The sequence below is a fragment of the Micropterus salmoides genome, unplaced genomic scaffold (genome assembly GCF_014851395.1).
Source record: "Micropterus salmoides isolate LMB-PRFRI ecotype aquatic unplaced genomic scaffold, ASM1485139v1 Ms_hic_scaffold_3491, whole genome shotgun sequence".
Taxonomy (NCBI): Eukaryota; Metazoa; Chordata; class Actinopteri; order Centrarchiformes; family Centrarchidae; genus Micropterus; species Micropterus salmoides.
Window position 1 is genome coordinate 8678 of NW_024042808.1, and position 27081 is coordinate 35758.

At 41.1% G+C, this 27081-nt stretch overlaps 1 protein-coding gene and 2 long non-coding RNA genes across 7 annotated transcripts; 1 reads left to right on the forward strand and 2 right to left on the reverse strand.

Moving 5' to 3' along the window:
- Positions 1-315: 315 nt before the first annotated feature.
- Positions 316-2427, forward strand: LOC119884484. Its single transcript, XR_005441022.1, has 6 exons — positions 316-449; positions 559-651; positions 876-1032; positions 1667-1729; positions 1926-1988; positions 2362-2427. It is a non-coding gene; the product is annotated as an uncharacterized LOC119884484 (long non-coding RNA).
- A 4348-nt stretch (positions 2428-6775) lies between these two features.
- Positions 6776-9462, reverse strand: LOC119884486. 3 transcript variants are annotated; one of them, XR_005441024.1, is made up of 6 exons: positions 9362-9462; positions 8827-9173; positions 8653-8730; positions 8411-8471; positions 7557-8121; positions 6776-7448 (listed from the first exon to the last, which is right to left on the reverse strand). It is a non-coding gene; the product is annotated as an uncharacterized LOC119884486 (long non-coding RNA). The 3 variants fall into 3 exon arrangements; XR_005441025.1 differs by having other exon boundaries at positions 7557-8013; positions 8083-8121; positions 8827-9462; XR_005441023.1 differs by having other exon boundaries at positions 8827-9462.
- Positions 9463-11323: 1861 nt separating this feature from the next.
- On the reverse strand, positions 11324-23760 carry LOC119884485. 3 transcript variants are annotated; one of them, XM_038694886.1, is made up of 5 exons: positions 23205-23760; positions 22535-22800; positions 16385-16498; positions 16145-16286; positions 11324-12941 (listed from the first exon to the last, which is right to left on the reverse strand). In XM_038694886.1, the coding sequence occupies exons 1-5, from the start codon at positions 23428-23430 to the stop codon at positions 12631-12633; spliced, it is 1059 nt and encodes a 352-aa protein (XP_038550814.1). In that variant the 5' UTR covers positions 23431-23760; the 3' UTR covers positions 11324-12630. The 3 variants fall into 3 exon arrangements, with proteins under 3 accessions (XP_038550814.1, XP_038550815.1, XP_038550817.1); XM_038694889.1 differs by lacking the exon at positions 11324-12941 and adding an exon at positions 12950-13105; XM_038694887.1 differs by lacking the exons at positions 22535-22800; positions 23205-23760 and adding an exon at positions 17085-17480.
- Positions 23761-27081: the final 3321 nt, after the last annotated feature.

Consider the following 27081-nt stretch of genomic DNA (forward strand, 5'->3'; position numbering starts at 1 on the left):
CCTAAATATTGTGAAGGTGTCCAGTCTTGAGGCTTTGGCTGTGGAAACGGCCATTTTGTCATTTGACCGCCAAAAGTCCAGCTTAGAGGTGTCTGAACTGAGCAGCAAAGAAGCCACTGACTTCCTTGACTCAACGGACACAGTCACCAACTTTCAGTCTCGGCCACAGGTAGTCTTAACGACTGTAACGACTGTCGTCACAGCAACCGGGAACACTAACGAACCAGCGGTATCGATGACCCGGGCCAACGACCCCACTGAGGTTAAATAGCTGAGTTTCCCTGCCAGTCAGTCAGAACTGAAGAAGTCCTTTGGATGAGGGACGAAACGTCTTCCAGTATCTTCAACCAAGTCCAGTTGCCCTTCATTTTAACCTTCGTTGGAGAACTATGACCTGGATGACTGAGAATCTTCACAGACAGTCACCAACTTTGCACTGCATTTCAAAGGTAATATTTGTTGTTTGAAAATCCACAGAAACGGGCACAGGCCCGTAATAATGCAAATATACATATGGTAATACAATTTTATAAACTTAATTGTTGTCTGTTGTTTCAGCTGCAGCCAGCTCCTCAGCCGCAACACCCAGTACCAAAGATGAAGTCAGTGTGCTGTTGAAAAAAGTGCAGGATCTATTCAACCAAAAATATAGTAAGCATATTTTCAAACTCTTTTTTTACAGATGTAAAGACTTATAACCTAATATACCTCCATGAATCAGTGGCATTATTATACAATTACTGAATAATTTATACCATAAAATGATGACAAAATGACATGTTTGCAACCCGTACACTGGCTACCAACAGGAGGGCAAAGTCACAATTGTCAAATTGTGTAACGTGTGCATGCATGTGTGTCCCCATGTTTTTCAGAGGAGGCTGGAGGTGTTGGAAGGCTCCCCTACCGGTCCCTGGTGAATCAAAGGGTGACCATAAATGTTGCTAGGCTGCCCAATGGTCTTACCCTCAAGAAGCCATCCTTTTATGGAAGCCATTTTAAAAGCTGCTGAGCATATTTCATTTGAAATAAGTAAGTGAAATTAACAGTGGCAGTTGTATTTCTGCATACCATTTGTGTGGGTGAAATAAGTTACCTAAAAAATAAAACAGGCCTACATGTGAGTCTTTGTATAGTGCTAGGACATTGCAAACATCCAGAAGAGCTTTATTACATTTTGTTATAGATTCTGTATGTGTCTTTGACACTTAGGGACGTGACAATATTCCTCAGTTGGAGTTTTTAACTATTTAGTGCAACACATTTTCTTTAATGTGACATGGCCCTTGGCAGTGTTTACATCTTTCACATGCTCATGAATATTAATAATTATTCATTCCAAAGTGACTTCCAATTGATATACATGTCAGAGGTCGCACGCCTCTTGAGCAACTAGAGGTTAAGTATCTTGCTTAGGGACACATAGGTAGATGTCACAGTAGGAATTGAACCCAGGCCTCCCACACAAGAGCCACGTGTCTTATCCACTGCCCCACCATCACCCGACTATTCAGTAATTAAACTGTCTGTGTTTCATTCCTGAGAATTGTATTCCTTCATAGATACGTAGATGTGTGATTGTGTTTTCTCCAGCAATGCAGGAATACCATTTATTTGTTACGCTCATATTACATAAGTGTTCCTTTTTTGCCTAAACATCTATCAGATGCAGCACAATGCCACCCCACTGACACAGCAGAGGGAAGTTCAGAACACATCAACGCAGAATGTAGGCTGAGTTGTTTTTTATTTTATCTTTACAGAAATATTTACTGTTAAACTGAAGAAGCATCCTTTACTAGATTTGTAACTGGTCAATCTACCTAATTACACAGCACATTTGACCACGGTACATATTATTGTACGATGGAAATAATGTGGTGAAATCACCTTTGTGTCACGGTGTAAAGTCTTCAAATCAACAGACACAGCAGATGACCTCCAGACGAAGTCGGTGGAAGAGATATTAGAGGCCATGTGTGAAAATGGTATTTCTTGTAATCGTAATACGTTTCGAATGCCAGTTTTTGGTAATGCTTAAATTAAAGCTTAATTAGAACTTCTGTTCTGAGAAGTCTGCCATTGACATTTGACACAGAGAGAAAAGCTCACTTGTTTGAAAAGTACAATATATAGATACAATATTTATCGACGTGACATTAAACAGCTTTTCTAAGTTTGGTATTTTGATCACTTTACACTTTAAATTGGCTGAGATTTAGATGCAAATAATGGTTCTGTGTCTATTTCCAGTCAGTCATTTACTTTAACCGTCGACAGTATAAACAAATTTCACTAAGTTTGTATTGTAATTGATTGTATTGAGAAAGCTGTTGTTGTGTTTTGTCTTATGTACTGTAGGTGCACAGCAGATGGAAGAGGAATCCTCAGAAACAACCAGTAATGTAGCCGTGCTGATGACTGCAGATGAAGGTATCTAAACTGTGGTTATTTTTATTCAACCAGGAAGTCTCATTGAGACTAATCTCTTTTTTTAAGGGAGACCTGGCCAAGATTGTATTCAGTATAGATAAAAACAAGTAGTTTTAGACAGATTCCAATACTACAATAGGAACAGCTATGGGAACAGAGGCATAGACGAACTAAATATCCAATTTTTTTCATTTTGGATAGAAAAGCTTTTAGGAAGATGCAATTTTAAGTCTTTCAGGAGCAGATTCAAGGCAGAAAGTGCAGAATACATAAACACCCCTTTTCCACTCTGTGGACAGACATAAGGGACCTAAAGCATAAAAACATCTTGAGACAAAGGATGTTGCCCAGTACAGTTCTTTAAAATACAAACTCCGAGCTAGCAGGGAGTCGTGCATCATAGTAATAAATATTAAACTTCAATTTCAGCTCAAGTTCAGCTCTGTACATAGTGAAATTATATTTGCTGCTCTCCTTTGAAATATTTAAAATACGGAGCTCAGAAACCTGATGAGGAGCATTTAGCTGTTTGGATTCTTTGTGCCTTAATCATTACTTCTAGATTTATGTAGATCAGAGTCTGAAAATGATTGATTCTTAGAGAGAAAATCAGAAATGGCTGAACATATCAGTCTATTTAATAATATATATGTAATATTAGTAATTAGGATAACGTTCATGATGTAGTCTGTATAAAAACTATGCAATATGAGTTTGTGTCTCAGTTAATTGTTTTTCATGTAGTCACCATAAGGGCTATGACATTTTAAACAAATACAATAAAGATTTTGGCCAAAAACAACATGATAGAGGCCCAATTCAGAAAGCAGGTTCAACAGTGAACTGGTTTATTGTCACAATACAACAGGTTGGAGAGTGAAATTGAGTTTTGTAACTCGCGACTCTGTACGCAGGATAAGCAGCTGACGATGGATGGATGGAACTCTTTAATGCTACATAGCCTACAATGCACATTAATAAAGAATCAACTCTGATCAGTTTATTTACCCTGAGATCCAGAACAGCTGATCTGAGTTTGTTTAATCAACTCAGAGTAGGTTCACTCTCAGTCAAGCGTGTGCACCACCGCTCTAAACAGGCAACATAAATTGAGCCACGATACTACGATTCACCATGGCAACAGCTAAAAAAATCATTCCTCATACTTCACACGTCTGGAGTTGGAAATCCTCAGGCAAAACATATGCAGAGTTTTTCTTCTTAAAAAGTGAATATAGTCTATTTAATTTATATTTAATCACATATTCCAGGTGAAGTGGAATGAGATTTAACATAATGTTTTCATTTAGCTGCAATTCTGGATAGAACAGATGTGAAAGAAGCTAAAATTGAAATATAAGAACAAAGTAGTGATGAGATTTCTGAATTGAAAATCGGGGACCTTTCTGGGGACAGAAAACCAAAAACGGGGACGTCTGGTCAGTGGTCACCTTATTTTAGTCTGCCTAACAGACTTCATTAAAAAATGCTGATCATTTTTATTGACACGGATGGTAAAACTCTTGAATGAAGTAATGAGGAAACAGCGCTGTGTCAGAGGGAGGAGACTGAGAAACTCCAGGTTTATTGAAGAAAAAAGTTCACTCTCAGTTACCGTTGTAACTGACAGAGCTAAAGTTAGCTCGCTTTCTGAAAGGCTCTGAAACAGAAAACCAAGAGTTTACCTCATTTCAGGGTGAAACTCAAGAGTTTTCATTAAACCCGCTTTCATATATGGGCCCCAGGAACCCTTCTTTGTTGACCTGCTTGTATCTTATTATACAGCATCAGCAAGATCTGAGATGGTGGGTGTCAGTTCTGGTGAACTGATGTGCAATATCCACATTTTAATTTGGCAGCAGTTGGAAATGAAAAGCTTACTTTGAAACATTGCTTTGAATATGTCGATTTCAGCAAACTGGTTTCACCTCCAAAATATTTTTGTTTTTCCTTTGGTAGATCGAGGCAGTTTGCGCTGTGTCTGCCACCTCCATTTGATGACAAGAAGAAGAACGCTACAAAGAAGTGGCGTTCATGGTCGCAGTGCACAGTGTGCCAACTGTGGTCACACACTGCATGTGGATTTAAAAGCAACATGTGTCTTCACTGCCAGTGTCAAACCTCCATGCACACACGCTGACCTTTTGCATCAGTGTTAGGAAACATGTAATGTTTACTGCTTTCCAAGGTTTAGTTTAAGTTGTTTGAGTTTTCTTACTGTGTTGACAGGCCCCACCCCCTCCCTACACACACACACACACACACGCATACGTGCACACTTCCAACACTGCACAAATATGTTTTTATTAAAAATGAAATTTATATGAATCTCGGCGCTACATATATTTTCATTCAGCCTGATTAAGATTCCTTTTATTTATTGTTGGTGTTTGTTGGCCCCGTCGATGTGGTCCCTGTTTAAACTGTGCCATGTGGGGAACTAAATAAAGTTCTACTGAACTGAGTACATGTGTTGTAAATGAAAAGCCTATTTGTTCATAAATCTCTGTTGATGCTGATATGATTAGACGCTTCACATCGGCCTGATGGATTTTTCACAGTCCTGCACATGATGGTTAGAATTTCCTGTTGCATTGTCACTGGTAGGTATTTGGTAAAATGGATTTTAAGAAGATGTTTTATGTCAGAGCAGTAGTGAAACTTTGTCATTCAGTTGAAGACTACAGTTTATTTTTTAAACTTTAAATGTAATAGATGCATAATTCAACAATATGATACGTTAATTATTTCTCCTTTGATTCCGAGAAATAACCATGATGGAGCTATCTGCCGTGGATTGGCTTGATTCCATTTCAAACTGCCGACCGTCGGCCGCAACTACCGAACGAACGCCACTATCTCTGTTAAGAAAAGGCGTTTCTAGCCTGTGATTGTAACATATAAAGTTGCTCTTTTCATTTTATAGTTATTAGAAACCAATACATCGTTGGAAAGGTCTCAACCTGTAGATTACCATATATCAGGATGAAGACTCTGAATGGATCCTGCTTTGAAATACTGACCTTTGAACCTTCACCTTGGTGCATGTTTGAATGCTTATAATTCATCAACGAAAGAGACTACAGACATGAGACCAACTGTTAAAGAGAGCTCTTGACCTTAGCTGTCATGTGAGTACAGTCAACAACTGGGGGCCCAATCAAATGTGGTTAAAATTCCAAATTCCACGTTAACACGTTTTAGAAACTACAATTCCCTTTAGCCACGCCATGCAGTTTGAGTCAAATCAGCACCACGGTTGTAGTTTTTCCTGTGTGCAAAGTTAGGGTTGTAATATAGGGTTGTAAAAACATATACCTACTGAATATATAACATATGTAGTACAGCCGAACTACTACTTACACTGAATCTAGATAATCCATGTTAAGAAAAAGTAAATATCTTGGTTTATTTCACATATTTTAGCAAAAACAGGAGTCCAAAAGGCAAACTCCGCCCACAAAACGAAGCACTTCCGTAACCTTCCGCTACCAAAAACTGACAAAAACAACTTTATTTGTCGAATCGATGGAGAAATGATTAAAAGTGAAAGCCTTAACATGAACATATCCTATTGTTGAGTTATGAAGTTGCTGTTCTTCTGTTAAGAAATGCTAAAGATATCATTAAAATATATCTTAGGTTGACAGTGAAGAAAATACTTCCGGGCGGTTTCGGGTTTCAGCGACAGCAGCGTCAATAGCAACCACCATAGCAACGAACTAAAGAGAAAACTAAATACAAAATACATTCTCTGATCAAAGACTGTAAAATAATACGCAAAACACATCTTAAAATATTGCACAGTGACAATTAACATTTCCAGCTTTGCAGTCTCATCCCTTGTTTTACAGCTTCCGCATGACGTCAAGGCCTGATAACAGCAGCCGATGGGAAGAGGAAAAAAAGGTGCTCGCCTACATCGGCCTCGATCAGGGAGCATTTCATGCCAAAAACACCTTTAGTAAGAACGTACGAGCACCACTGTCAGGCTGATTCTGATTGGATAGGTCATATATTAATAAGTTACTTTCTTATTGACTTCTCAGTGTGCTGTCAATAACTGCTCTGACTGAAAACACACCTGTGTGTCATTGTGGGAATGCTATTGTAGAGTCAGTATACCTGTATTATATTGAGTGTATTGTGGAAGTAACCTTCATTTAAATATGTTTTACAAAGGTGTCCTTTTTACAAAAACATGTTGTACAAATACAGTAAAATGGTTAGTGTTAACTGTAAAGTTCATAACACCAAAGCTGACTATACCTTGAGTATTACTAGGCTGTAGAAAGTTACTTAGACAGCAGCGTCTACAAAAACAGTGTTTATTGTTCAAAACAGCAAGTTTCAACCATTTTTTGTTTCAATTGGCAGGACAGTTCACAGCTCATGAAAAACAAACACGGACTCTGTTGCAGTTCCACTAATAAAGTGATCAGCAACACAGCCTTAATTTGATTGAGAGCACTTACAATGAAGACACACACAGAACCGAACTGTCTGAGTCTGACGCATGTTAGTTAGTCTTGAATTAAGGAGGCATTTTTAATTATGTATAACAAAACGTACAAATTTGCTCAAAGTATTCGTTCCAGAAGCAGAAAACCTCCCCTCGTCTAGAGTGCTTACAGACCTAGTTGCTATCATCGTCGTCGCTGTATACCAGTGTCTGTATGCTGACATGGGGAGGGCCCGAGACAGGCGGGGGTCGTCTGGGGTGACGTAAGCGTGCGTTGCAGGAACGACGTCTGGTACACGTTGGTGAAGCATCGTAGCGGCGTGATGTAGTTTTCTTTCCAGCTGTTGGAGACGTTGGATGAGGACAGCTTTTGCACCTGGCTGCTCTGTGTCATTGATGGCAGAACACAGGAAGGCGTGCTGCTGTTGGAGGTGGTCAGCTACAGTTCTCATTTCCTGGTAAAGCGTGTGCTTTTCCTCAGCGGCCGAGTCTTCATATGTAAGGCGTCGACCCCTCGCCTTTTCAGACTCCTCGGAACATCATCTTCTTCCACCTGGAAGAAGAAGAAAGAAAACAATGTGCAACGTAGTTGTGGTTAGTAAGCGGTTGTCAGGTGGTTACTAGAGTGATGCGGTCACTAGGTTTTGGTAACTATACTTACAGTGTCATCAAAACAGAAGTAGAGTGGCCGAGAGGGATCACATGATTCTTGAAAATCAATAGTTGCAGGGAAGATGCTCATCTGTGGTGGCCACTGAATGCTGTTGTACTCTTTTATTGCCTGTCTCAGTCTCTTGTTGGAGTTGGCAACCTGCTTGGACAGTCTAACGGCAACGCCCTGCCCATCTAAAGTAAAGTTATAAAAGAGACACGCCTTCGTTATGATGGTCCTTTACAGAGTTTTAAATTGATCTACTTATCCACAGCACTTTAGCTGGATATTTCCTCTTCAGATGGAGGAGGACGGCTCTCTCCTTTGATTCAGCTCTAGCCTTCCAGATCAGTTGGCCTCTGACATCACGGTCATCTTTAAGGGTGGACTGGAAGATTAAATCAGATTCTTGCCATCTTCTCCGAATGCTCTGTTTTTTCTCCATGTTTAGCAGAGAGTTCTCTTTCTACAATGGTCAGAGAGTAAAAATGACTGTTAATCAGAGAACAGTAACAGACTGATACTGCTTACTTACTCTGTTTCATCCTCCATGTGTGACTCACGAGTCCCAGATCTGTATATTATAAAAAGTATCAGTAATTACCAACCAGAAAACATTCCTGTGCTGCACCTGACCAAACATTGTACGTTACAGGGGGGAGCTTGGTGCTAATTGATTATTAATCACACCATATTTAATTACTGCATTGTGACAGTTTCCTAGAAAACAGGACGGTGTTATTGTCTCGCTCATAGCTATGTAATCACACCTAGGCTTCCATGTTTAAGCACATCAGTAAGGCGCTCAAGTTAAGATGGGTGTAATTCCCATATAGTCTTCCATAAACAAACTGAACGCTTACTTGAACATGTAGAACTGAATCAGCTTAGTGATGTCGTCCCTTTTCCATCTACAGACAGTGTCTGGAGAACAGATAATGACATTACTTCATTTCATGTTACTTCTTCACCGACACAGCTTACAGGATACTCTACTGTACATGGAAAAGTACGTGTAACGGATTTTCAATATCCTTTGTTAATTATATGTGTGACCTTTGTACAATATTCCAAGACGTTCAAGCATTCACTTCAGTTTACTTACTTATTGACTTTGGTTTTTCTTGGGCTAGCTCCAGCTTCCTTTTCTTCCATCTCTCCATGTCTCGCTCTGAGACAAACACTAGACAATAAAAATAAAGTGTCAATGCTACATACTCTGTGCAAAGGGCGCTTGTAAATGTTCACAGCTATTGTTACCTGCATGTGCATGACTTACCTGGTGCTTCTCTGATGACAGATGAGATGTCTTCTTGAGCGAGGATTGATATTTTCTCTGCCTTGTCTAATTTTTGCAGGAGCTGCACCTCAACTTTTGTTTCCTTCTGCTCACCAATTTGTGTGTCATCAGCTTAAACCACCAGGACAGAATTTTGTAGACAAACGTGGGTCAGTGGATTTCCTCCGTCCATAGAGCAGAAGGGCATCAGTCAACAGGTCCAGGCGGTGCGAGGGAGTCATCTCCTTTGTGACTCTGGCAAATCTTCGGAGGAAAGACCGCAGACTTTCCATTCCTTCCCCGTCTGTGAGCCCAAAACCATCGAGCCGTCTGGTGCTGTACTTGATCTGCGATTACAGCAAAGTCATCCAATATCACCTACACTGAGGTTGAGCATTATCCTACTAAAGTGGAAACTGCTCATAATGATCACGGTTGCAGTGATCAACTATTTCAATGGATCCAAAAGGACAGAATCCATCCTATATATTTATTTTTATAAGAATAATTTACAATAATCAAATAGTCTGCTTACAGTGTTCATTTAGGCTGTGTGTGAACATATGCTTGCTGCGCGCAGTCAAGCATCATGGGATATTTTCCTGCTGAGGCTCAGCGAGTTATTTGGCCCTTCCATTCCTGATCCGCTCGCGTTTTGGGATCCCCGCTCTATCGCAGCAGTAGCTCGGCCTGCGGTATGTTACGTGAGTGGAGTGTAATGCTTTCACCCTGAGCCTTCAGACAGGGCTTGGAGCAGGAGAGGGCCTTTACTCAGCTTATGTTATTTTATCTTTAAATCAGTAAATAGCAAAACGGCCCATTTCATTCATTTATATCCATGTAATAAATACACAAATGCCCATTAGATGGTAACCTGCGTGAGAAATAAACAAACTTTGGTTATAACAATCATCTGCTTTGACCCGGACAGACGTGACCACTATATGCAGTCTCCATTGTGTCCTAAACAGCGCATCACTGATTTAGATCTGAACACACACCAGGCGGGAAAAGCTTTAAGATTACTTCTAGGCATTTCTATTTCATTTCAGCAGTGCAGTGGATAGACAGGAAAATGGAGGCAGAGAGTGAATGATGTCTGACACAGGTCCTGATGGCAATTTGTGTCCATAAATGTGAAATGCTGGTACGGCCAAGGAGATGTTGTGTGCTTATCACTTTTACACAGGAGTTTAAAGATTTACTCACATGCAAATGGGAAGCAACAACACAGGCAATGTCATAGACAACTCGCAGGTGTATGTGCTTGTTCTCACATCTTCGAAGAAGCTCATCGACGACATACAGGGGATAGGCTAATCTATTACAACACACAACATGGGAATGATGAAAGAGAGAAAAATATATAAATATCCAAAAATGATGTTTTCGTTGCTCTAAGTGAGAATGGTGGTAAAGTTAGGGTCATGCTGTTCTAAGCTTTTTATGAATAGCTACAATCAAACAGGGGAATTATCATTATGGACGACTGAGTCAACAGTCATAGATGTGACCGCTGTGGCGTAGCCTTACCGTTCTCCTCGGCTCATGTCGACAAACATTAGGGGCGTTTCATGACGACAAGAGGCTCCAAACACTCCTGTAACATCGAGTTTCTTCGCTTGTCTTTGTGACCTCAGCACATCGCCAGCCTTGAAGTTACTACAGTACTAAATATTTAAGGAAATGACATTTAAGGGAAGAGTAATGGTCTTTTTCTAGGAGTTAAATCTAACATTTTATGGACTCAACTGCAACTGTGACTAACCTCACGAGGCTTTGAGCGGTCATGATGTGATAGCAGGTGTTCCTCTACATCCTTTTCATCAACAAACATGCGGGTTCCATGCAACGGCTCAACCACACTTGTCCCGGAGCTTTGCTTCCTCACAAGGCCAAAGTTGGCATCCAGTCAACACTAAGAAAACCACTTTGTGTCAAACTGTGGCTCCATGGAGCATCTATGTAGCACACAATATAACAAGGGTTTCCTCATGGAGAGCTTTTAAAATGTACAACCTTTTATCAACACTAAGAACACACAAAGCGCTTTTACCAAGAAAACACTTGGAGCTGCAAACAGTTTCCAACAGTTTCCACCAGTCTGCAGACCTTTTTACTACAAATCTGTGTGTGTTGAGCTGCTTTCACAGTTTACAGCCTGTTTTTAAGGAAAGGATCTCTGGTTTCAGTGTTTCTCCGTTCACATGCAGCACGACTCTCTGAAGAAACTCCAAAGTACACTTCAGGCTTTCTGGGTACTCAGCCTGGAGGACATACTGCAAGTACAAGTACATGAGTGTATCAGGGCAGCACTCAGTCCTCTGAAAACAAAAGTCTAGTCAAAGTGAAAGATGCTTTTCTTTTGCTGAGTGCTCAAAGAAAAGTTGCTGTTTAAAGATTTCTGACAGACAGAAGTTCATCAACATGCTGCTGTCTGGTTTTACTGAGAACCAGCCGCCAGTTTATGTCACTGATTTCACCCCAAAAACATCCATTGTGTTAAATTTATTTATTGACTGAAAAGCAACAGAAGACAAGTTCACACTTGAGTCCAGAAGACAAACCCTGGTGAACATGATGCTGTCAGGACTGATGAAGGCCGGGGAACCAGAGGAAACACACAAAGATAAGAAACATGAGAGAGAAATATTATTTTAAGGAAGCCCAGATTTCCATCAGACTGATTCATGCTGAGTGTTCTGGTGTCTAAACAAGATGGATCTGGAGTTTTCTCTAAACCCAGCTCAGTGTCAGCTGCTGCTCCATCATTTCCTCTCTGCTGGATTGAACTCAAAATGGATTTTTGATGTGGATTAAACAGAGTGAGACTAAATCTGGTCCAGTTTATTAAAAGTTAGAAGAAAAAAACAGAATAAAAAACAGTGAGAAACTTTACTTATTTTCTATTGATTTAAATTCAGATGTAACTGCATAAAGAGATCACGCCTCTATTTAAGGCTCATTTATTGATCATGTTCCAAAGACAGAAAATCCTGCAGGGACTCTGAACATAAAACACTAAATACAATACAAATATATAAAACAAACACTAAAACCCACCACACAAAACAAAGTATAAAGAGACGACTTCACAGATAACCTGCAGCACATCAGGCCGCCATCATCATCATCATCATCATCATCTTCCACCACTTTTAAATGACAGACTCATCAGGAGCATTCAGCTAAATTATAATTCCACTTCATTTTAGTAAAGGTGAGAAAGGCCTCCTGTGGTGTCAGCTGAGATGAACCAGCAGAGTCCTTCCTGTTCACACCGAACTCCGTCTGGAGGAACACAGCAACAACAACGAGGTGCTGGTAGAGAGCAGGATGAGTCTATGAAGAATCAAAAACAAACTACCGCACACTGATCTGACTTACTGCTAATAAAGCAGTTTGTGTGCCTGGGAGAGACACTGCTGCTGCACTATAACGACCTTGTGTCTTGTTGCTGTGCTCAGTCTTGCCCTGAGGTTTGACTGACAGGAAACTTCAGCACCTTGTTAGCTGAGTTTGGCTGTATTCCTCCTACACAGCTGTTTCTGTTTCAGTGAAACCTTCACATTGAAGTTTTGGTCATAAGCACCTGTTTGGTTTAATGTTAAATCTCTACAAAATCCCTGACTGTGAAAGTTTACCTACAAGAACTGATGCAAAGTTTGATCACACCACATATAGATTTTTCTTCTGTTCACTCACTTTGTATTTTGTTAATTGATAAATCTATTAAGGTGTATTTTTACACAGTTAACTGACGTCCATGTCTTCTTGTTTCATTTGCAGAGTCTCAGTTCTGCTTCAGCTCAGATTCAGATTTCTGGAACAGTGTGGATCCAACATCCTGAAGTCCTCAATCAGAGCTGAACTGGCTTCTGTTCCTTTGTTTCGCACCATGTCAATCACCGCTCGAGCCCTGTCAGCCCTGGTTCTGGATCTAGCTGAATCCATTTCTTCTTGATTTATTATGTCTCGTTGCAAAAGCCGATCCAGCAGCTGGTTCAGAACAGGTTCAGACACTGAATCTACAAACTGGGACCGAACTGATGCCAACCTGCTCCGTGGGGAGCCACTCTGAGGCCTCGCTGGATTCTCTTCACGCAGAGCCGGATCTAAGCAGAACAAAGAGTTCAGTAAAACAGACCTGTGACTGTGTGTTCGCACAGAAAGCAAAGCAGATTAGACAAATGAATGTTAGACACAAAGTGCAGCCGGATGCAAACAAACTCAAGCTGATCCTGAAGCTCAAACATCCAGAGAGGAAACAGGAGAGACGCTGGAGGGACAGAAGAGAAAGAAGAGGAGTTCATCATTCAGAGGCTGAACTCAACACAAACACAATCTTAGTTGTGGCATCTGTTGCTAACTAGCTTACAGCTGGTACACAATAAAAACAAACATGCAGCTGCTTTCTGTCTGAAAAGACGTTTAGAAATAAGATGGACTGATTGAAATGTAAAGTGCTTCAAAGGTCAGCTCACCCAAACCACAAAAACAGTTTCAGTTTTACTCTGTTTTGCTGGTTAAATGTCTGCAGTGACCTGATTCGATGGCAGAGAACTTGTCTTCTGTCATGGTCACAGCTTTCAAACATGCACAAAGCTCAGAAACAACATTTCCATGTCCCTGTTCCTGTAATACTGATCACTGTCCTCTGGAAGGAACTGCAGCTGAGATCCAGAAACTTTACAGATTATATGTTTCTCTCTTTCACACTGTGTCACATTCCAAAGTCACAACCTCCCTTTAGACCTCGGTACTCTTTTTTTACTCGAATTTTAAAAATTAGAGTCGAGAGTAAAGTGGTCAGACTTGATCTCAAGCTTTATAACCAAGAAATTAATACACGTGTTTGATTCTCACACATACGGAACATAAAATATAAATATACAGTCACACACACATATATGTACAGTGGGTACGGAAAGTATTCAGACCCCTTTAAATTTTTCACTCTTTGTTTCATTGCAGCCATTTTCCAAAAATCAAAAAAGTTCATTTTATTTCTCAGTAATGTACACTCAGCAGCCCGTCTTGACAGAAAAAACAGAAATGTAGAAATTTTTGCAAATTTATTAAAAAAGAAAAACTGAAATATCACATGGTCATAAGTATTCAGACCCTTTGCCGTGACACTCATATTTAACTCAGGTGCTGTCTATTTCTTCTGATCATCCTTGAGATGGTTCTACTCCTTCATTTGAGTCCAGCTGTGTTTGATTATACTGATTGGACTTGATTAGGAAAGCCACACACCTGTCTATATAAGACCTTACAGCTCACAGTGCATGTCAGAGCAAATGAGAATCATGAGGTCAAAGGAACTGCCTGAAGAGCTCAGAGACAGAATTGTGGCAAGGCACCGATCTGGCCAAGGTTACAAAAACATTTCTGCTGCACTTAAGGTTCCTAAGAGCACAGTGGCCTCCATAATCCTCAAATGGAAGACGTTTGGGACGACCAGAACCCTTCCTAGAGCTGGCCGTCCGGCCGAACTGAGCTATCGGGGGAGAAGAGCCTCGGTGAGAGAGGTAAAGAAGAACCCAAAGGTCACTGTGGCTGAGCTCCAGAGATGCAGTCGGGAGATGGGAGAAAGTTGTAGTAAGTCAACCATCACTGCAGCAATCCCCCAGTCGGGGCTTTATGGCAGAGTGGCCCGACGGAAGCCTCTCCTCAGTGCAAGACACATGAAAGCCCGCATGGAGTTTGCTAAAAAACACCTGAAGGACTCCAAGATGGTGATAAATAAGATCCTCTGGTCTGATGAGACCAAGAGAACTTTTTGGCCTTAATTCTAAGCGGTATGTGTGGAGAAAACCAGGCACTGCTCATCACCTGTCCAATACAGTCTCAACAGTGAAGCATGGTGGTGGCAGCATCATGCTGTGGGGGGGTTTTTCAGCTGCAGGGACAGGACGACTGGTTGCAATCGAGGGAAAGATGAATGCGGCCAAGTACAGGGATATCCTGGACGAAAACCTTTTCCAGAGTGCTCTGGACCTCAGACTGGGCCGAAGGTTTACCTTCCAACAAGACAATGACCCTAAGCGCACCGCTAAAATAACGAAGGAGTGGCTTCACAACAACTCCGTGGCTGTTCTTGAATGGCCCAGCCAGAGCCCTGACTTAAACCCAACTGAGCATCTCTGGAGAGACCTGAAAATGGCTGTCCACCAACGTTTACCATCCAACCTGACAGAACTGGAGAGGATCTGCAAGGAGGAATGGCAGAGGATACCCAAATCCAGATGTGAAAAACTTGTTGCATCTTTCCCAAAACGACTCATGGCTGTATTAGATCAAAAGGGTGCTTCTACTAAATACTTTCCGTACCCATATATATATATATATATATATATATATATATATATATAGAGAGAGAGAGAGAGAGTAGACTTTTTATATATTTTAGGAGGATTATGAAGCATACTGCTTTCCTCCACTTCATACCTACAGATCATGTTAGTAGTGTTTCCCACAGGATTTTGTGAAAGTGGCGTGGCCCCCGCAAGAAAATCTTATAAATTTTAAATACATTAAGCAAAATAAAGAGGCTAGATGTATGAAGAACTTTGCACTCTTTTTAACAGTTTTGTGACTTAGTGAACAATTAGATCATTAACACATGGCCATGTAGCCTTTAGATATATGAAACAGCAAAACAGTCAAAACAACCATAATAATTACATTTTTTATTAAGTTAAAAATAGTTTTGTTTTTTTCCTTTTAATGGACACATGTGACCTGTTTTATACTTCCTGTGAATATAATCCAGTTAATCTTATTTCCATCCTGTATACGTTGTGTTAACACCTTATTTTGAAAACCAGACGCTCTCACATGTGTATCCTCGTGCTACCGTCCGACGCAGTTTGATAAATTCTAATGTATAGCATTGTAGTGTAGAGCAATGAATATGCTCGTATAACCTAGAGTGAAGACTTCTTACCTCCCTTATTGTGAGACTCATACTGTAAATGAATAAAATCAGCTGTCGGCTCGCTTTGCTCCGGTTCACTGCATTTACTGTTTGCTGAGAGGGAACCAGAACAGGAAGCTGAAAGTCACTATAAAGGTCAGTAAAGGCGAGAAGCTGCAGATTCAGCTGATGACTCTCTACCAGAGACTCCAACACACTGTCGCTTCATACATTGTGTTTTATACAAACTGGCCCTGGAGCTTCTTGACCAATAAGATTCTTCAAAACTGGTTTAAAGTTGCTGCAGGATGAATGCAGACTGAAGAGCGATCTGAGGCAGAGTAAGAATAAAGGCCTATCAGGTGGAGCGATGCTGCAGGTGCTTGAAGACTTTACCTGTCACCACAACTTTACGCTTCCAGACTTCCATATTTCTTTGGTCTTGGAGCGTTAAAGTCACTTCTTGTTTGTCTGTCGGCAGGAAGATCTCAAATGTTGGATGGTAATTTGGTCCAAAGTCCAGGTCAAAATCTTCTTCCTGAAAACCAAAGTGTCAGAACTTCCACAGCATCCAAAGTCAACCTAACAGCAGATTGATGAATAGTGTCAGCAAAGATTTTTATTTAAAATACTTACCGTAGGCTGAATTTCCTTGGCCTGAGGACAGAGAAGAGTGTAACTTTCAGCTTTGATGAGTTTGCATTTAGAAGCAGTCTTGATGTTCTTATAAGGCTGCTGTTGTTTGCTGACCTGAAGAGACAACAGAACATTTTAACATTTATATTAGACGTTAATCCTCAGTCCTCGTTTTGTACAAAAATATCCAACAATCTGTGTTAGACACATCAAGTAGAGATCTTCCAAAGTTGGGTCAGTGTAAAATTCCCTCTTTGTGTTTCCCTGCTGAGCTGCAGTGGACGGTCAGTAACAAAAACAGGGAATGTTACACTAAAAGGCTGTAACAGCCTCCGGTACCTTTCTAATGCTCATTATTTAGGATCTTAAATAATTTGTGGGTGTAACTGGCTTCTCTCACAAAGGAAACCTGGCGAAAACTACACCGAGCCATTTCAGTCGAAGTTGTCACGCCTCCCTTCTGAGTTCTCATGCTAACTGTGAAGATAGTGAGGCTAACGCTGGCACGCAGGAGGTCATGGCAGAGAAAAAAAGGTTGTGAGCCCGCTGATGGGGAAGAGTTGTAGGACAGCAGAAAAGTGATAACAGCTGCTGTCGCAAACTTGAAGTAGAGAACATGAGAAAATATGTTAATGAGCGTTTCAAGCGGGTCGACCACACAGAGCTCCGAATATCTTCAGGAGAGGACAGCATCTCTTACCATGAGATAAATTACAGGAATAAAATGTCTGTGACAAGAACTGCCAGGACTGACGGACAGATTCTCAACAAGAACCTTCCAGTGAGATTCTTTGAGGACCGGCAACCGGTGTACACAAAACACTAAAGTAAAGAGTTTGATGCTGCAAGACAACAACTCCGTTCCATGGGAATCCAGTACGACATGATTCCTCCCGCTCAACTGCTGGTGACCCACAACAGACAATCTGGCATCTTTAACAGACCAGGTAAAGCAGAGGACTTTGAAGGGTGATGAAATCTCACGCTTTTGTATTTTTTTTTTTTGTTTGATTGTGTTTTCCTCTTGTGTTTTCTCCCTGATTCTGTTGTCTCCTCTCTGTTCTATGTTCTCTCTCTGCATTCACTCCGTTTCCTGTTTGGCTTTGGTAGGGTTCTTCGTTGTGTGTCTAGTGCTACTTTTACTTCCTGTCTTTTCCTTGATTGTTTGTACCGATCACCTTCACATGATTGTGATCACCTGTGCCTCATTATCCTCCCCCCTCCAGTGTGTATGTGTGTCAGTGGGGCCAAACAGTATTTAGTCAGCCACTGATTGTGCAAGTTGAGAGAGGTCTGTAATTTTCATCGTAGGTACACGTCAACTATGAGAGACAAAATGAGGGGGGAAAAATCCAGGAAATCACGTCGTAGGATTTTTAAAGAATTTATTTGTAAATTATGGTGGAAAATAAGTATTTGGTCACCCACAAACAAGCAAGATTTCTGGCTCTCACAGACCTGTAGGCTCTTCTTTAAGAAGGATTAATGGCACCTGTTTGAACTCGTTATCTGTATAAAAGACACTGTCCACAGCCTCAAACAGTCAGACTCCAAACTCAACCATGGCCAAGACCAAAGTGATGTCGAAGGACACCAGGAAGACAATTGTAGACCAGCACCAGGCTGGGAAGAGTGAATCTACAATAGGCAAGCAGGTTGGTGTGAAGAAATCAATTGTGGGAGCAATTGTAAGAAAATGGAAGACGTAGATCTGGGGATCCACGCAAGATCTCATCCCGTGGGGTCAAAATGATCATGAGAACGGTGAGCAAAAATCCCAGAACTACACGGAGGGACCTGATGAATGACCTGCAGAGAGCTGGGACCAAAGTAACACAGGCTACCATCAGTAACACACTACGCCGAGAGGGACTCCAATCCTGCAGTGCCAGGCGTGCCCCCCTGCTTAAACCAGTACATGTCCAGGCCCGTCTGAAGTTTGCCAGAGAGCAGATGGATGATCCAGAAGAGGATTGGGAGAATATCATGTGGTCAGTTGAAACCAAAATAGAACTTTTTTTGGAGGAAGAAGAATGCAGAGTTACATCCCAAGAACACCAGACCTACTGTGATGCATGGGGGAGGAAACGTCATGCTTTGGGGCTGTTTTTCTGCAAAGGGGACAGGAAAACTAATCCACGTTAAGGGAAGAATGAACGCGGCTATGTATGGTGAGATTTTAAGCCAAACCATCAGTGAGAGCCTTGAAGATGGAACGTGGCCGGTTCTTCCAGCATGACGGTGATCCCAAACACACCGCTCGGGCTCCGTAAAAAGCATTTCAAGGTCCTGGAGTGGCGTAGCCAGTCTCCAGACCTCAACCCCATAGAAAATTTGTGGAGGGAGTTGAAAGTCCGTGTTGCCCAGCGACAGCCCCAAAATATCACTGCTCTAGAGGAGATCTGCAGGGAGGAATGGGCCAAAATACCAGCTACAGTGTGTGCAAACCTGCTGAAACTTACAGGAAACATCATTGCCAACAAAGTTTATGTTACAAAGAACTGAGTTGAACTTTTGTTATTGACTAAATACTTATTTTCCACCATTATTTACAAATAAATCCTTTAAAAATCCTACAATGTGATTTCCTGGATTTTATTTTATTTTTTTATTTTGTCTCATAGTTGAAGTGTATCTACGATGAAAATTACAGACCTCATCTTTCTAAGTAGGAGAACTTGCACAATCAGAGGCTGACTAAATGCTGTTTGCCCGTGTGTATGTGTATATATTACATACTGCAGGTAAAAGAAGTATTGAACACATTACTATTTTTCTCAGTAAACATACTTCTAAAGGTGCTACTCAATTCAATTGTTTCAATTTTATTTATATACGCCAACTCACAACAACAGTTATCTCACAGTGCTTTTCATAAGAGCAGGTCTAGACCGTACTCTGTGATGCTACTGACATCAAATTTTCACCAGATGTTGGTAACAATAATCCATACATAAAAACAAATCAGTTCAGAAATGAATTTCTGTTATAATGTGAAATGACACAGGGAAAAAGTATTGACCACATGAAGAAAGAGAGCCAAGACACCAGCTGAAATCTATCAGTAAATTAGCAAATTTACATCAGCTGGTTCAGGCCCAACTGATGGCCTATAAAAAGGTCATTACCAAGTTGTCACACAAGGAACATCTCATGATGGGCAAAAGCAAAGAGTGCTCTCAAGACCGTTGCAACCTCATTGTTGCTGAACATACTGATGGCATTGGTTACAGAAGGATTTCTAAACTTATAATCTGGAAGGGAGGGAGGCAGCCTACACAATATACACACAGAGGTACAGACAGTGAAGGTGATGTTGCTATAGACTAAATGAAAAATGGTACAGATATTTATAGTAGTGTTAATGGTAAGTCGTAATGTTAATGATTATAATAACAATAATAACAATAGTATAATAGTCGTTGCAGCAGAGGGTGTCGAGCAGGAACACGGGGGGCAGCAGGTGACCCGCAACCACAGATCCAGACTCCACAGCTCCAGAGCCAGAAAACCTGCAGGAAGTGATAGGAGGAGAGAGGAGAGGGACGAGAAAGCACAAGACTACCAGAAAGGGGAGAAGTTGTGTTAGTAACATGCAATAATAGGATGAGGTTGCATACAGAGGGAGAGAAAGTAGAGGAGAGAGGAGCTCAGTGCATCATGGGAAATCCCCCGGCAGTCTAGGCCTATAGCAGCATAACTAAGGGATGGTTCAGGACTCACCTGAGCCAGCCCTAACTATAAGCTTTATCAAAGAGGAAAGTCTTAAGCCTACTCTTAAATGTGGAGATGGTGTCTGCCTCCTGAACCCAAACTGGAACCTGGTTCCACAGGAGAGGAGCTTGCTAGCTGAACGCTCCAAGTCTATTCTAGGTCTAAACCATGCAACAATGCATTCCAGCTGTGTTTCAACATTTATTTAGGCTACACAAACACTCCACTCACTTAATGAGGCTGCTGATGAGTTAAAAGAAACATGACTTGTTGGAAATGACAATAAAATAGTGTTTTTTACAAGCAGCGCATCACATCCACACGCTGGCGCTCAGCGTTTGGCTCATAAGGAAACGAACATGTGAAAACAATACATGATCTATTTAGGCATTCTTTTGCAGAAACAGAATCTCCGTTTGTGTTTCTTATCCTGAATCTGGATCTGTTGTGTGCGCTGCAAATGATCTTAAATAATGGGGTTTTTTTGCCCATCAAACGGGTGTTTGTTCATTCAGAAAGGCTTTAAGCCTACAATACTCAGAGGTAATATTTGGATATATTTTACACAGCAGTCAGCCTATTCATTTCAAACAGTTTCGTCCTTCTGCCATGTGTGTACGCATGGTTCAGAATTTACTTACAGGACGCACATTTTCCCCTCAAGTTAGTTTTTTATAGATCACAACCTTGGCTTGGGAAGTGGCGCATGCCCGTTTCCAGCTCTGTTTTGTACGTACACACCGTTTATAAATGAGAGCCCCGGTGCTGCTCACAAGATTTCTGACAAATAGTTTGTGTGTCTGCAGTTCGAGGCGACTGTGAGCCAGTGATCACTTTGCCTCGTTGTTGGTTGTGCACCCCTGTTAATAGTGAATTTCTTGAGTGTTGGCATTTACCTGTTTTTGTCGGTTGCCTGCCTAAGCGGCTTCCGTCAGTTAGAACCCTTGTAAATCACAGTGTGAGTGGCACTCTTTAGGTTGAGCATTGTCTGTTTGGTTACTTTGCATTCTTGTAAAAGATATAGGTGCTGACCTCCTTTTGTTCTTCAGTGTTTTTTGAGTACAGAGCTGTCTTTGGACAATACCTCCTTTTGTTTCCTTTTTTGTCAGTACCTATATAGCCTCCTTTTGTTGTGTTTTCTTGAGACAAATCATTTAATTAAACATTTGACTTTAACCTAAATTCATTTGTCCTTTACCACCTTCATTTCAATCCCAAATAACTTGTTACTGCCCTACCCTAACGAGCTGGGTTGTAACAGGTAGAAGTGAGGGTTGTGAATTGCAACAAACTGTCCACGGTGCATTCATGTGCTCCTCGGATGGAGTTGTGAAATCTTCTGATTTTGGTGTGTTCATGTGCTCTTAAGTCAGAATGTGGAATCAACATGGACGCTACGACATCCATGTAAGAGGATCCACGGTATATGTAGATAGAAATGTCTCATTCTGAGGTAATAAAAACATAATGGTTCATTATAGTTCTGGATCTTATATTGCATTTCTGTCAACAGATCCTCAGAAATATTAGACACTGGACCTTTAAGTTGAACATCCTCCTGTATTTGTTTCAGAACATGCTGTTGCCACCTCCTACAAATCTAATCTAAAACTTAAAAAAGTTTCTGTAAGACTTCTGTAGAATAATAGCCCCAGGCAGATAAATCTAGAATGAATTTCACACTTCAGCTTCCTCTGTATTTATACTTCAATCAAAGTGTTGAATAAGAAAACGTTACAAGTTAGTTAGACATGTGTTTACTTGTGGTATTGGTTCATGGGACCTTAAAGTCATTGAGTTGAGTGCCAGGTATGATATCCTTGGTAATACATACTGCTGAAATACTTTATTTGATCATCATTATCAGTGTTTGTCTATCCACCATTATCCATCTGGAGAGAAGACTTACAGGAGGACATACCTTCTGAGGACTGGAAAGCAGCATGAAGCACTAACTGTCAATATATATCTGAAATTGCTGCAATCTAACTGGCTGGTGAGGAAATACAACAGTAAAGCTAACACAACACTACAGGACTGCCTTGTCCTGTTTGGAGGGGGGCTAATATATTGAGCATACACTTAACACTTGACCCTAAATGAATCCTAGACCTAATTTTAATGTAACAATCTACGGGCCTTTAATGTTTTTCATACTGGACGAGGACACATTTGCTTCTATGTTGCTGGAAGTTAATTGAATATATTAATAAAGATACTGCTGGGGATAAAACTAACTTTGGATGATCTCCACTTGATGTGTCTGAGACAGATACAGTGAAACACATTAGTCCAGTATGAACAGGAGGAACGGTTACAGCAAGAAAAGGCTGGTCAGTGTTCATATGGACACTTGATTGTTGTTTAAAAAACTGAACTTTTCCTTTAAGCCACATCAGAGAACTTTGGACTGACAGCTGTGAGATGAAGCTTTACCTCGTCCAGAGGGATGTTGTTCGGCAGGAGAAGCACATTTAGGATTTTCGTGTCTGTTTCTGTGTTTGGTGGTCTGAGGAACAGCAGAACTTGGCCACAAACTGGTGTCGTCCACAACCTCTTAATGATATCCCAGACTAGGCCGAAGGCAGAGAGGTGAGGGACTTTGACAACCACATGAGTGTCTGTAATCTCCTGCGGGTCGAGGATGCTCATTCCATCATCAGTGATGTGGACGACAGACAGCAGACCATCAGGCAGCAGAGCTGTGAAAACACAGTGTTAAACTTTGGTTTTACTGATAACAACCTCAGTACAATGTTTGTTCTATTGTATTTCCAGGAAGACTGTTGCCCAGGTTGAGCAATTTATCGACACAACTTTTGGTGTTGGTGCCCTTGTTCCTGACAATAAATGGAAATGCAAAATAAGGAAAAAGAAATAAAACTAAAGGAAAAACTATGATCCCCAGATGATAACTGATGGTGACCTCGGGAAATTTCCTCTGGCAGCATCCCTTTTGATTTTATTCTAGCGCCCCCCTCAGGACAAACTCCCCCTGTTTAGCTGCACAGCTGTTCGGACTGTTAGAACAGGTAAACCATCAGGATGTTGTTTCATCGTCGCTCTGACAAAACTCTCCACTCACAAAGCACAATAATGTCCTCACCGGCCTTTGTTTCACAGTGTGGCAGGTGGAGCTGACAGACAGCGTTCTCAGGACACTTGATACTGAACAGCAGCCCTGCAGCCGTCTTGCCAGCTGATTGGAGGAGGCTCTCATCCCATTGGACAGTCCGGTACAGCAGCTCCGCCTCCTGAGCCACAACAAACACCAGTCCAGTCAAAGCACACTGGAACACACCTGGACCAGGACACCTGAACCTGCAGGACATACAACAAGCTCTCAGCCTGCAGGGACCATAGACAAAGAACTAATATTGTTAGAATGTAGTTTCTGTGTTCATGTCTTTCCTGTTAAAGTCTGTTTTTGGTTCTGTGTTTCTCTGTGTAGTCTTGTTTAGTTAGTTCTTAGTCCTGTGCTTTAGTTCATGTCTAAGTGTTTTCCTGATATGTGTACTTCTGTGTTTTATCATTATGGTCTGTGTCCTAGTCCTTTGTCTTATATTACTTTATGTTTTAGAGTAGTCTTGTCTCCTGTTTGCTCCTGTCCGTGCCCTGATTTTGGCTGACTTTCATGTTTTGGTGTTTTACTTTAGCAGATCTGTCCTTGTGTGTTCCTGTGAATTTTACTTCCTGTTTAATTTTGGTAACCTCTGTACCTGGTGTCCTTGTCTAGCTTTGTTTGATTACTGATGTATCTCAGCTGTGCTTCCCTCCCTGCTCGTTTACCAGTATCTGTATATATTGTCCTCAGTCGTCTTCAGTCTTTGTCACGTCCTTGCGTCTAGTGTTCTTGCCTGTTCCTTTGTTTCATAGATCTCTTCCTTGCATTTGGATTGTTTTCCCTGCCCTGTTCTGGATTTTACTCTGCCTGTTCGGAGATGCCTTTGTTTGGACCTTTTGCCTGCTGTGCTCATGAGTAAGCCTGTTTTTGCTGAATAAATATTTTGTTTGAACTGCATCCTCCTCTCGCCTTGCCATTGTCTGCATTTGGTTCCTCATCTCAGTCCGCACTCAGTGCACCACTGACAAATACAACCAGTTTACACATTTCAGCCAATCTAGAAAAGACCCAAACGAGGACATCTGGACTCTTTTAGAAGCTAATGATCCACATATATACATGTTTATAACAAGTAAATGGATCATAGCTTTTAATAAGGACAAATGTAATAATGTTTATTTGTAGAGCACTTTTCAAAAACAAGTGCTTTAACAAATGTAAAGACAATAATACCCAAAGACAATAATTCTGAAACAATACAAGATAAAAGCATGAAAACATTGAAAAGACTAAAATACACGTTTAAGATAAATAAATAAGTAAAATAGAATAAAATAAAAGGGATAAAATAAAGTCAAATAAGATCGGGAAAGCTCTCCTATAAAAGTATGTTTTAAGAAGGGACTTAAAAGAGTTCACTGACTCAGCCGACCTGATTTCCTCGGGCAGGCTGTTCCAGAGCCTCGGGGCCCTGACAGCAAACGCTCTGTCCCCTTTAGTTTTCAGTCGAGACTCTGGAACAGACAACAGACCTCTGCCCGAGGATCTCAAGGTACGTGCTGGTGCGTATGGGACTAAAAGGTCAGAAATATAACAAGGTGAGAGGCCATGAAGAGCTTTAAAAGTGATCAATAGAATTTTAAAGTCAATTCTAAAACATACTGGGAGCCAGTGTAATGAAGCTAAATAGGAGTAATGTGGTCATATTTCTTTGTTCTGGTTAAAAGCCTGGCAGCTGAGTTCTGGACAGTCTGGAGTCGATCAATAGATTTTTGGGTTAAACAGGTGAAAAGGCTGTTGCAATAATCAGGCGTGATGAGATGAAGGCGTGTAAAATGGTCTCGGTGTCCTTAAAAGTTAACATAGATCGAATTTTGCTATATTTCTAAGTTGATAAAAACATGATTGAACAAGCTTTGTGGTGTGCTGCTCGAAATTTAAATTACTATCAAACCAAACACCAAGGTTCTTTGCCACAGGCTTAATGTGATTTACTAGGGAACCAGCAGATGGCAGTATTTGATTTGCCATCTGCTGGGACCCGATGACCAGGATTTCTGTTTTGTCTGAGTTCAGCTGGAGGAAATTATTTGACATCCATTTTTTTACTTCACAAAGGCAGTTGTTAAGTGAACTCAGCATTCCAGGGTCTGTGGATCTGACGGGCAAGTATATTTGTGTCATCAGCATAAATATGAAAAGAAATGCCATGTTTATGGATAATATGTCCAAGGGGAAGCAGATACAAGGAAAACAAAATGGGTCCTAAGACCGACCCCTGAGGCACACCATATTAAACTGGACAGAACGAATAAACATAGTTGTTTACAGACACGCAAAACTTCCTATTTGACAGGTAGGATGAAAACCATTCTAGGAAGTACCAGAGATTATAACAGTTCATATATCATTTTGGTAAGTTTTATTATTATTCATATTAGTTACAGTGGGGACCAGTGGGGCTGAAAGACATCCAGCTTTTGTCCTGGGAAAGGAATTAAATAAAACTAGAGGAAGAAACTGAAATAAAAGTGCTGTGCTGCATTCTTTAAAAAGTTGGAGACCAAACTGAATTGTTGGACAAGATGTGAATGAAGCAGCAGCTGCAGGAGGAGGAAGTGTGTGAGTATTAAAATAAAGAGTAAGCAATGAAAGGGGTGGTGATGGTGCAATGGATAAGATGCCTGCCTTTGGTGTGAGAGACCAGAGGCATGTGACCTCTGACATAAATAGCAATTGTAAGTCGCTTTAGATAAAAGCGTCAGCTAAATGAATAAATGTAATGTAAACATGTTAAAGTGAAATACTGACCTTTGTATTCAGAGCCTCTCCAAACTGAAGCTGATGCTACTTCAACCTCTCTGGATCATCAGGACACAGCTGGTTCTCTCTGTCATCCTCAGACACATTGACCTTTGTGTTTGATGTTGACGGATCTGGTGGGAGATTAGAGCCATCGGATGGACAGAAGCAGATGTCAAACTCACTTTTGGACGTCCTGGTGACCCAACATTCAAAAACCTGTCACAGCAACCAGTTCACGGCTGGCCAGGGCCCTTTGGAGCAGGTCTTTACCCCATGTTTCCTGTTGTTATCTACTGGAAAACTCTCCAGCAATGTCACAATGTAGAAGACCAAGCACAGTCATGTTTAACAGTCCAAAGATACCAAGTTAAGCCCGAGTCCATACAATCAAATGTACACAAACATAACAAGGACAGAGATCCAAGACATTCCTGCAATGAGGCAACACAGCAACAAGACATCATCTTTCCCAACATGCAGAGCAGAACAAAGCCAAAGACCTGCTGGGGTTACTGAGATCTACCAGAGCCATGAAGCACACAGCAGCCAATCTGCAGTTTACATTTCTTTAAGATAATCCAGTGGACTGTTACTCACATCCTCCATGTCTGTCAGGTGTAGCCCTGATGTCTCTGCCATCCAGCCTGTAGGAGTAAACACAAATACAACAGTTGTCTCTTATGAAGACAGTCTGGATTTCCCAATCCATCAACAGGTACATTCACATGAAACAGGGACTAGTCTGCAGTGCTGGGTTTCAATAATGGCCAATCACATCAGCTTTCATCCTTTTTAAGAGCAGCAGAATGTAAACATTCATTCAAACATCCAATTTAAACATCCAAACAGCATGAAAGGACTCCAGACCGGCTTCTATGGAGAAACCTGTTCTGCACAGGAGGCAGAGTGAAGCTCAGATACAGTAGAGCCCTGTGTGTTACAATGCAGCACCAAATATTATCTATACTTTATTGATCAGGACAGGTGGAACAGGCACAGGCGACCCTCCGGTTCCCAAGCCAAGTCTAAGAGAATAAGCTAAAGCCTTATATACACACCACAGGTATCACAGGTCACATTTTCAATCCACATTTTCTCCCAAGGGACGATTATG